We start from the raw sequence: 12221 nt of genomic DNA on the forward strand, positions 1-12221 counted from the left end.
ATGAAAAGCAATAACCTGAGCCACCAGTCAAGCAAATGAGCCTTTTTTAGATACTTGTGATGGCAATCAGAATAATTACATCTTATACAGCGCTCCTGTACCGGCTTTGACATTAACCTTCAATTGTTTTTCATCTTGTTATCAGCCTCGTCTTATGTCCTAAACACACAACGCACGCTATAATTATATATATAGATATACTGCCATTCAAAAGTTTGGGGTCACTTAGAAAAGTCCTTATTTTTGAAGGAAAAGCACTTTTTTTCAATGAATATAACATTCAATGAATCAGAAATACACTCTATACATTGTTAATGTGGTAAACGACTATTCGAGCTGCAAACATCTGGTTTTTAATGGAATATGTACATAGGTGTATAGAGGCCCATTTCCAGTGTTCTAATGGTACATTGTGTTTGCTAATGGCGTTAGAAGGCTATCAAAAACCCTTGTGCAATGATGTTAGCACAGCTGAAAACAGTTTTGCTGGTTATTTGATGAAAGGGCAAAATGATTATTTTGAATACAAATCATTATTTCTAATCTTGTCAATGTCTATTAATTTAGCAACTCTTTTGATAAATCAAAGTGTGACTTTTAATGGAAAACACCCAACAGGTGACCCCAAACTTTTGAATGGCAGTGTAAATTATGAAGTAAATTGACAGAGTGATAAGTTGTCTTGAATCATGATGCATACATACATAGACTCTGATGTTGCTCTCAGTCGGGCCATTTCTGTTTTAACTCGGCCTCTAAATCATCCTCAAACTGAAACACTGCTGCTGCTTTATTTGTTTATGTGACACTATTGATGAAGCAGTCATCAGAGGTCATTGTGTAAAAGCCGCCTTGTTCCAGAGATAAAAATCTCCCTGTTACAGCTCCAACTATTTTTTCCCTTTCACTGTTTACATTTTTTTGGGCCCCGAGTGAAATCATCAAAAGCCGTCTGGAAAGCAGTAAAAGGATTCATCATCTGGAGAGCTTGTTGCAGAAGTCTTTGTTGTTGTCCTTGCCCTCATCAAAATCACAGCTGCTGCAGCGATGTGTGATTGAAATTTTTATTATGGGAAACGTGCGCCCGGTGGAGGTGGGCCTGGAAGCAGCTGAGGGTGACGGATCGTGGCGCTCACTTTTTATGTTTGTGCATTACCGAGTCAAATGTGTTTCATCAGGGAGAGTTCACGAATGCGGCGTGACAGAAAAGTGTGTTTGTTGGAGTGTTGGCTTCGTCAAAGATTAGTCTCTGCGCTCACTTTCAGAGCCGTGGCAGCCTAGTCCATTCCTCCATAAAACTCCCTTTACGACGATGATTTATTGAAGCTTCACAGGAGAGTTCGTTTATGATTTATTCCCAACTTTTTTGTGATTGCGATGATACATTTGTGCCATCTATTTGGACGCGATGCTATGTGATTAGTGACTTAAAAGTTATGTCTTTATAATCATGACAATGTAACTGCTTCCAGAGCCTGACGTATGATGACATATTTATTCGTTGCTTTATTAGCAAAGAAAAATAGTGTTCGAGTTGCAAGAGGAAGGGAAAAAATGAGGTCTGAATTCCTTTACTGAAACTTCATTTCACAACTCTCACCCCTGTATTCGGCAGTAAGGTCTGTTCTAATGGACACATATGTATACTCTATTTAAAATCATGATATGATGATTACAAGGTTGATTTTTGGTGTCAATTCATGAAATACAGGGATATACGTCTATAAGATTATAAAAGTGTTGGGACAGTATTAGTTATACACATCAGTCACAACTGCTGTATGTTTGTTTTTACGCATATGGAGAATAACTGACCCACAAAACCACCTTAGTTTAATGGTTGCTGGTCTGATTAATGCGTATTCAGGAGAACACAACCAGAGTTTATCACCATTATCTTTCGGTAATATAATATCAACGATCACCAGGAAAAAGCTTTGAAAAAGTGGAACTGGAAGCCCTTGTATATACGGTGTAATAATGCATCACCATTCAGGCGGCAAGTGTTAAATAAAAAGTACGTTGGCACTTCACGTATATCAGTGAACTCTTTAGACTCTTGAGAAACATCGCCCACACGCGCGCATGTGTTACGCAAGCATCATTGTATAATCACTATATACTAGACACTGGAATCGAGTATGTTTGATGTAACTTCAGCAGCCTGTGTGTGTGTGTGTACAAGTGGACCAGTTGTCAAGCAAACCTGTCTTTGTAAGGACATTTTGGGCTGGTTCACACAACTTTAACTTGGCTTTTTGAGGTTTAAGTACTGGTTTTAGGGTTAGAATTAGGTTTAGGTTAGGGTTAGGCATTTAGTTGTGATGTTTTAGACTAGGGTTAAGCATTAGCTGCGATGGCTTAGGTTAGGGTTAGGCATATAGTCGTGATTGTTTGGGTTAGGGTTAGGCATTTAGTCGTGATGGTTTAGGTTAGGGTTAGAAGGTTAGTTTGACGGTTAGGGTTAAGCATTTAGTTGGGATGGTTTAGGTTAGGGTTAAGCATTTAGTCGTGATGGTTTAGGTTAGGGTTAGGCATTTAGTTGGGATGGGTTAGGTTAGGGTTAAGCATTTAGTTGGGATGGGTTAGGTTAGGTTAAGGCATTTAGTTGTGATGGGTTAGGTTAGGGTTAGGCGTTTAGGGTTAGGCATTTAGTTGTGATGGTTTAGGTTATGGTTAGGCAATTAGTTGCAATGGTTTGGGTTAGGGGTTAGGGTAAGGGGCTAGGAAACACACAATGTCTATGAGTGTCCAAAGGGTTAGGGTTGGGTTAGAGTTAAGAATGCACAGGCAACGTGTGCGAGTTCAGTGAAGCAGTAGCACGGTGAAATAACAAAATCTACTCCCTCCCTTTTAAACAAACACATGATGCCGTCTCGCTCATGGAGACGTCCACAACAAGCACAGTTAGCGTACTGCCTCTGTGCTTGTGTCTCTGCTAAAACCAACTGTTGTCATGAAACTATGGCTCTGTGATCTGTTACGGGGCTAAAAGGTTGTCTACACGTCATCGGCTCATGATGCGAGTGTCTACACAGGATTATACAGAGTAAATGGTCCTAGATAAACAACTATTGTGCAGGAATTCCGTCTTTCTCCATCTCCAAAATGAACTAGTGCATTCTTTGTCACTGCAGATCACGCACACACAATGGCACCTGTTGACAGGGCTGCTAGATTACTGCCGCTGCAAATACTGGGTTCTTCAAACATCCATAACCAATTTCCATCAGAGGCTGGTCATATATGCAGATGGTTGGGCTGGTTCTGAAGTGTGCTCTCCTCTGCACACAGAGCGGAAAAAAACCCACCTCCACTGATTTTCATCCAATATGTACACCCACCACGGCCACTTCCTTCACTGTGCCTGACAGATGCCTCTTGAACATAAATAGATTGGAATAGCATGGCTTTAAGTAGGCCCTTGAAAGCCAATGAAAGCAGAAGCAGGGAAACATACCTTTGCAGAAATCTGGTTTTGCATAAACAATTCTATTGTATGCGTTTTCAGTAATTTCATGTATGTTTCATACAAAATGTTTCATTTTCAAAAGCAGTAGTCTGCATGAAATATGAAAGCGGTGCATTCACATCAGTCCTTCTTAATCCAACCCTAGTTCGTTTGCTGGCAAAGTCCGGTTCGTTTGGGTAGGTTTGAACGTGCAACCGAACTCTGATCCGTCTAAAAATGTAGGTCTCAGCTCACTTCAAGTGAACCAAATGCCTAACGCAGGGCATTGTGGGTGAACTGAGCCCATTGTTGCAGTGTATTTGTGTCTTATGTTCGCATATAACAATAGGATTTTATGCCGCTCCATGTTTTGCTCTGATGTGGCTCAAACAAGAGTTGAACAGAACAGATGAGCGAGTTTTCTCCTTCAGCAATTCTTGATGCAGCGCCGCCTCAGGCGAGGAGGGGGAATACATTATTCCAAAGGTTCGGTTCGTTTCACTAAAGTGCGAAAGTGTGAAAGCAAACTCGGACCAACTGAATGTTGCAACCCCTAATTGAGTCTAGAGGTCTATTAGGTGTGAAAACGACCATAATTTCTATTTGTCATGATTCATTTACCTGCTTGTTTTTTTGTTATTACATATTAATTCTTAAACAGGGCCAGTATCAGACTCTAATATCAACTGGCCTCTGTGTGCCAAACGAACAAAACCACATCATGCCGTGTTCCATGCAGAGTGTACAATGTCATGTAAGAGTGAAGTCCAAAAAATAATTTTTCCTGTTAGCAGGATCACGCACAAACGACTTAATTTAATTTCTTGAACCGAGGTGGGTTAGGGTGGGGGCATGGCTCAAAGAAGAACTAATTGCGTTTTAGATTGTGTCCAGTTAAAGAGGTTGATATAGGATTTATTTGGATATTTTACATAAAAAAAAAAAAAAATCAGGCAATGTAAGAAAGTGAATATCAACGACAAATGGAGCTGTTAGCAGTGATTTTAGTGTCATTAACGAAGTCTGAAACTGTACATGTGCGCATATATACATATACGGTCCTGTGAGCGTGTCTCTCCAAACGTAGCTTATCAGCACTGGAGCTATTGTCGCTGCTGGACAACAACTGCAGCGCTGCAGAGTGTGTGTGAGCAGCGTGAGGATGTGAGGGTGAGATAGCACAGCGGTCATTAGAAGAGCGTGGGGACAGCTGTGCAGATAGCACTAATTCATTTCATGACACTCTCAGTCCAACAGTGACTAGTTTGATGCGGTTTAGGTCAAATTACAATTCAGGTGAGACAAAGCGTTACCTTTGTGAACTCTATACCTGTGCTCTTTGACGTGACGGTGGCTGCGTGTGTCGCAATAAACACTGCATATTTTTGTCGGAAGATGAAAGTTCAAGTACCAGCATGGACACTTTTTTGAGAACTAAGAGCATTCAATTTCCTGTTCAAAAAAAAAAAAGCCCCACCACATTTTCACTCACACTTCTCTTAAGTAGAGATAACATCTGGGATAAGAAGGCAGTAAAGAGAGGGAAATGGAGGAGGGTGTGTGTGTGTGTGTGTGTGTGTGTGTGTGTGTGTGTGTGTGTGTCTCAGAGAGAGTGTGTGTTCTTCAAAGCCTGGTGTATAGTGAGTGTTGAATCAGTCCTGAGAGAGACGTGTTGGAGATAAGCCTGTGACAGCTGCCAAACACAGAGGTGCCGCGTGTGTGTATAATATATAGATATATATATATATGTATGTCTGGGCCCTCATTCCATAGTGGTGTTTCTGAATCGCAGCCACCTGCCAGCTCTGGTCTCTTGTGGCAGGTGTGAGTGCGAGTTTGTACGTGATTTCAAACCAGCGGATGAATGTGGAGCATATGTGTCTTATCGCCTGCATCTCCCAACGAACTAATGACATTAAGATTAGTGAAATGTGAGGATGTGTGAGGCTCGCTCGTATAAATAGCGTGGCCTTGATTCAGCCTAATAAATATGTGGATATGTGTGTACATATGCATCTACTACTATTTCAGATTATAAAATGACAATTTAGTTACTATTTGCAAACCTTCTGTGAAACAATATCCATTAATATGAATCTTGATCATTTAAATGGACGAATGTAGATACTTTAAGTATTTATTTACACCAAATTTCCACTATGAACTCAATTTAATAACAATAAGTTGAATTTAATACATATACTTCCATTATTAAGCACATTTGTGGATTCAATTAATGATTTTAGCAACTTGAAATCATGAGTGTGAGGAGTACGAACCCCCCGAGGTCAATATTCACGAGTGAAAACCGTCGATGACAATAAACGACAGAATCCACCAGTCACTCAGATGTGTGTGAGAGCGGAAGACCTTTTTCCTGCCTGACATCACCAGGGTTCAGAGGTTAAATTCACAAGCAGGTGGCCGAGTCAAAGAGAGAGCCTGAACCAGGACGCTTTCTTTTTAGATGCTCAGACCAGAGCTGTGCTGCTGTCGCACCATCTGTTTTTGAGAATCTGTTTATGTGAAACTCACATGACTCACCCACAACATCTAGACTTCACGATGTCTTAAGAATAAAGTGTATTTTCCTTTTCTAAACCACAACTGCAGATTAGAAGGTTTGTAAACACAGTGTGCAGAGTTCATCGCTGTCAGATAGCAAGCTCATGTTTCTTTCAAAAATGTCAGCTTTTCCAGGAAGCAAGGACATGGTTTCAGGGTTTGGGCTTTAACTCACAGAAGACCATGTGAGTGAAAACATGAAAATCAGTCATGCTGATTGAGCTACATACATGGTTTTTCACATATGGTAACAAAACAACTACACGGAAGATCCTGTAAAATACAAGAACTAAACGTATTTCTTGACTTTTTGCCAAACAGAGCTGAAGAACATCAAGTATTCACTGTTTGTGTGTTCACAGCCTGCCACTGTAACCTGCATGCCCGCCGCTGCCGCTTCAACATGGAGCTGTACAAGCTGTCAGGCCGCAGGAGCGGCGGCGTCTGCCTCAACTGCCGCCACAACACCGCTGGACGCCACTGTCACTACTGCAAAGAGGGTTACTACAGGGACATGACCAAGTCCATCTCTCATCGGAGAGCCTGCAAAGGTACATTATACATAACTAGTGCAGTGCCCGTAGGAATTATGTATTCCTATAGTGGGAGCTGAAGAATATTTTTCAGTTATGGTAATGCATGATAAGAAATGTAAAGTCTAAAATAATAGAAACACTGTGTAACCTCATTAGGCAAAACGCAATGTGCCTTATTCCTTTAGAGGTTTGCAAATAATTTCAATGCATCCTTGTTCAGGGCGATGCCGACTATTATGATGGTAAATTTCAAGTCATTCCGAGATACTTTTTGTTTTTTTGAAGAAAGTCAGCTCACTGTCAAAGTGCATCAGGGACAACAGATCATTTCCTGAAATTCAAAAATTCATTAAAGTTATTCCTTAAGAGATTTGCAAATATTTTCAACGCATCCTTGTTCAGGGCAATGCCGACTATTATATTGGTAAATTTCAAGTCATTCCGAGATACTTTTTGTTTTTTTGGAGAAAAGCTCACTGTCAAAGTGCATCAGGGCAAATGGATAATTTCCTGAAATACAAAAATTCATTAAAATTATTCCTTTAGAGGTTTGCAAATATTTTCAACGCAACCTTGTTCAGGGCGATGCCGACTATTATGATGGTAAATTTCAAGTCATTCCGAGATACTTTTTGTTTTTTTGAAGAAAGTCAGATCACTGTCAAAGTGCATCAGGGCAAATGGATAATTTCCTGAAATTCAAAAATTCATTAAAATTATTCCTATAGAGGTATGCAAATATTTTATACGTATCCTTGTTCAGGGCGACGCCGACTATTATGATGGTAAATGTCAAGTCATTCCGAGATACTTTTTGTTTTTTTGAAGAAAGTCAGATCACTGTCAAAGTGCATCAGGGCAAATGGATAATTTCCTGAAATTCAAAAATTCATTAAAATTATTCCTTTAGAGGTTTGCAAATATTTTCAACGCATCCTTGTTCAGGGCGATGCCGACTATTATGATGGTAAATTTCAAGGCATTCCGAGATACTTTTTGTTTTTTGAAAAAAGTCAGCTCACTGTCAAAGTGCATCAGGGCAAATGGATAATTTCCTGAAATTCAAAAATTCATTAAAATTATTCCTTTAGAGGTATGCAAATATTTTCAACGCATCCTTGTTCAGGGCGATGCCGACTATTATGATGGTAAATTTCAAGTCATTCCGAGATACTTTTTGTTTTTTTGAAAAAAGTCAGCTCACTGTCAAAGTGCATCAGGGCAAACAGATAATTTCCTGAAATTCAAAAATTCATTAAAATTATTCCTTAAGAGGTTTGCAAATATTTTCAACGCATCCTTGTTCAGGGCGACGCCGACTATTATGATGGTAAATTTCAAGTCATTCCGAGATACTTTTTGTTTTTTTGAAGAAAGTCAGTTCACTGTCAAAGTGCATCAGGGCAAATGGATCATTTCCTGAAATTCAAAAATTCATTAAAATTATTCCTTAAGAGGTTTGCAAATATTTTCAACGCATCCTTGTTCAGGGCGACGCCGACTATTATGATGGTAAATTTCAAGTCATTCCGAGATACTTTTTGTTTTTTTCAAGAAAGTCAGTTCACTGTCAAAGTGCATCAGGGCAAACAGATAATTTCCTGAAATTCAAAAATTCATTAAAATTATTCCTTAAGAGGTTTGCAAATATTTTCAACGCATCCTTGTTCAGGGCGATGCCGACTATTATGATGGTAAATTTCAAGGCATTCCGAGATACTTTTTGTTTTTTGAAAAAAGTCAGCTCACTGTCAAAGTGCATCAGGGCAAATGGATAATTTCCTGAAATTCAAAAATTCATTAAAATTATTACTTTAGAGGTATGCAAATATTTTCAACGCATCCTTGTTCAGGGCGATGCCGACTATTATGATGGTAAATTTCAAGTCATTCCGAGATATTTTTTGTTTTTTTGAAAAAAGTCAGTTCACTGTCAAAGTGCATCAGGGCAAACAGATAATTTCCTGAAATTCAAAAATTCATTAAAATTATTCCTTAAGAGGTTTGCAAATATTTTCAACGCATCCTTGTTCAGGGCGACGCCGACTATTATGATGGTAAATTTCAAGTCATTCCGAGATACTTTTTGTTTTTTTCAAGAAAGTCAGTTCACTGTCAAAGTGCATCAGGGCAAACAGATAATTTCCTGAAATTCAAAAATTCATTAAAATTATTCCTTAAGAGGTTTGCAAATATTTTCAACGCATCCTTGTTCAGGGCGATGCCGACTATTATGATGGTAAATTTCAAGGCATTCCGAGATACTTTTTGTTTTTTGAAAAAAGTCAGCTCACTGTCAAAGTGCATCAGGGCAAATGGATAATTTCCTGAAATTCAAAAATTCATTAAAATTATTCCTTTAGAGGTTTGCAAATATTTTCAACACATCCTTGTTCAGGGCGACGCCGACTATTATGATGGTAAATTTCAAGTCATTCCGAGATACTTTTTGTTTTTTTCAAGAAAGTCAGTTCACTGTCAAAGTGCATCAGGGCAAATGGATCATTTCCTGAAATTCAAAAATTCATTAAAATTATTTCTTAAGATGTATGCAAATATTTTCAACGCATCCTTGTTCAGGGCGATGCCGACTATTATGATGGTAATCAAGACTAAAGACTAAAATCAGACTTTTAAAATAGATGTAAACACACTCAGACAATGTGACTGGGAGCAAAAACCACCAGAAGATGATATAACCTGTCAAAATCCAGGCTGGTACATTTTTTAACTGTTGAGGAATTTGATTCTCTGTCAATGCCTCTAAATTCAAACTCCTTCCTTCTACAACATTCAGTATTTTTTATTCCTCTTCAGCCGGCCAGATTACCTTGTTAGCGGCGACTCTTATTAGACGTTACATTTCGTTTGGATCACTGCAAAACATGCAGAGTATTGGCAGCTTGTGCGCACACAGTTTTCTTAGCACTGAGCTGCTGCTGCCAACAAATCTCAGGCCCACACCTGGTTCACTCTGTGTTTTTGGGGCTGCTGCTGTTGCTGCATGGCGAGTGTGGAAATTATATTACAGTGAGTGTAATAAATATGACTAAAATATAATAAATTCACGTTATTAAGGAGCTATTTTAGTGGCCACCCACACAGATTCTGTACAGATTCTGTATTCAGAGTGGGGAAATCTTATGTTGGAACCAAACATACAATATATATCCTACGTCTGCAAAAACACTAACTTATATAGGTGTTATTACAGCGGTTTACTCTAAATACAGTATTATATAGTATATATATACAGATTTATGACTTTTAACTTGACCTTTAGCTTTAACTAGGGCTGAGCAATAATTAAATTACAAAATATACTATAAGAAAGGTTTAATATCATACATTTTATGTATACATTTTAGGGTTTGCTTCGTTTTCTGTCTATTAAGAAGATTTAAACCACACCGTTTATTTAACCAGTTCAATATCTTCAATAGCAAAAAATAATTTAACCCTAAATTGCTGTGGGAATAATACACAAGTCCTTATATGGACATCCTGGGTGTGTGTGTTTATATTCAGTCACATATTCAGGATTTATAAAAATGCATTTTTCGTCTTATGTGTTGTCGAGTCAAAGTTTGATTGAAGATTGATTTTATCACATAGTGTTAACTGTGCAGAAGTTGCAAAATAGAGCATTTTTTTTGTTTTTCTTTGTAGATTTTTTTTCAAAACAAGCCAAATTTCATAAATTTAATCCGATTTTAGAATGTTTTTAGTACTTTTTGTTCAGGCGAAAATGAAAAATATCAATAACTTAACATAGCCTATAGGTTGTGCTGAAAAACAGGATATAAACACTCTATATTGCACATTCTTACAGCCTCAGTATATACGTTTTAACATAGTAAAGCAGTCTATTTTCTGTGTTTTAAGGGTTAATTAGCGGACATTTTATCTCTGTAGAGATATTTCATGATAAGTTTTTGGACATATTGCCTCTCCCTGTGCTCCTTTTCACACACAAGCTAATAGAGGATTTTTTTGTGTGTTGTTGTTGTCGCTCAAAACCTCAGAAGAAAAGCGTCCAGCTGTCCTGGTGTCAGTGAAGTGACCCATGCAGCTCCTGAGCTATTTGAGATTCTCTGTGGATCCCTGACAAAGACAAACATAACAAACAGAGCAGAGGTGTGAGCTGATCCACTGAACACAGCGAGGGAAACAACCTGCTAATCGCCCTTAACAACACAAATACACACGTGTGTAGGCACACACACACACACACACATGAACACACACAGATCCAGGTGTGAACATGTGCATCAGGTTTGAGACCAGGCTGCCAAGGATTAATGTGAGGTGAGACAAAAGCTGAGCTCCTTCTGTTTGTAGCACCTCGGGGAGTAAAGACAGCACCAGAGGCTCTGAGCAAACAAACTGCTGTCACTCTACATCCATTTGTCTAAACATCCCATAGACCCTAGTGCCTGTATCTGGCTGTAAGTGAGAAAATACACACACCAGAACTATGTAAAGGCGTGGAAACTCACCAGCTACTAAGAAAATGTCAAATTAAACTGAGCATCAAATGAGGAAGAAAGGTGATTTAAGGGACTTTGAAGTTTTGAGTTCAGGGTTTACAGAGAATGGTCTGAAACAAAGGGGAAAATATCCAGTTCTCGTTGAGGTCAGAGGAGAATGTCCAAAATGAAGTGAAATAAAAGTGAGGCAACAGTAACTCAAATAAATACTTGTTTCAACCAAGTAAGGCTGAACAATTTGGACACAAATATGTAACTGCACATTTTTCTTACATATATAGAGACTGTGATTTGATTTGCAGTTCATTCAGCTTTAAACTAAGATCAAAAACACCATCAACAATATGAACTATGATGCTAATATATTGTGTTTTCCTTATTGGTTAATCTACTTCTTGATTACTCAATTAGCAGTTTCATTCATACAATGTGGAAAAAAGAAGATAACGCTGAACGCTGTAAATCTAAATTGAATTGCAATATGGCCGACTGAAATTTTCAAATCACAGGCACAACATTACTTATCAAATTACCTTTTTTTGATCAAATATTGCCCTGACCTACACATCATATTCCACAGACAGACCTTTGTTTCTCACAGATCTGCACAAATGTGGCTTTGTGTTATTCAAATGAAAATGACAATAATTATATCATATCGCAATCGCAATTTCAGTCGAAATAACTGCAATTAGATATTTATTCAGAATCACTCAACCCTACATGAAGACATCCCCAAATGGTTTGTTCTGTCCACAAACAAATAATCCAAAACATATTCATATTTAAGAAGCTGAATTCTGGTTTTTATTATTTAAACAAAGAGAGAAGACTTTAACTGATTAATTTATTGAATCCTGAATAAAACAATAGATTCTGATCCTGATCTATGACCGCAGACTAACGACAAAAGAGTGACACTGGCCACATAGAAAATATCTTGTGGTCGTCTGCAGCAGCAGCAGCAGCAGCAGTCACCACTGAGTGCATCTCAGTTTGCATATCCTTCAGTGCCCTAACCCTCTATTTCAACACGGGGGGAAACAGCAACGTGATATTTCCGACACTCCTCCCTCCTTAATTCACTCTGACGCACTCGACTCGCATGAAATAAGAGCAGAGGCATGAGCGAAACGGCGTTTAAAAGTGTTTTAGGTTGTTTTTCTTAATTATCGGACA

The 12221-nt window shown here is 38.5% G+C and overlaps 1 protein-coding gene across 1 annotated transcript in view; it reads left to right on the plus strand.

Annotated features, from left to right (window-relative positions):
• The window catches only part of ntn1b (netrin 1b), a gene marked incomplete at both ends in the record, with an annotated part of 56750 nt that overhangs the window by 25405 nt on the left and 19124 nt on the right, over window positions 1-12221 (plus strand). The window contains one exon of the mRNA XM_083896126.1: window positions 6379-6567. Within this exon, the coding sequence (XP_083752252.1) occupies window positions 6379-6567 (189 nt within the window). The remainder of the gene's footprint in view (window positions 1-6378; window positions 6568-12221) is intronic.

This window comes from Microchirus variegatus, assembly GCF_963457635.1.
Source record: "Microchirus variegatus genome assembly, chromosome: 10".
NCBI lineage: Eukaryota > Metazoa > Chordata > Actinopteri > Pleuronectiformes > Soleidae > Microchirus > Microchirus variegatus.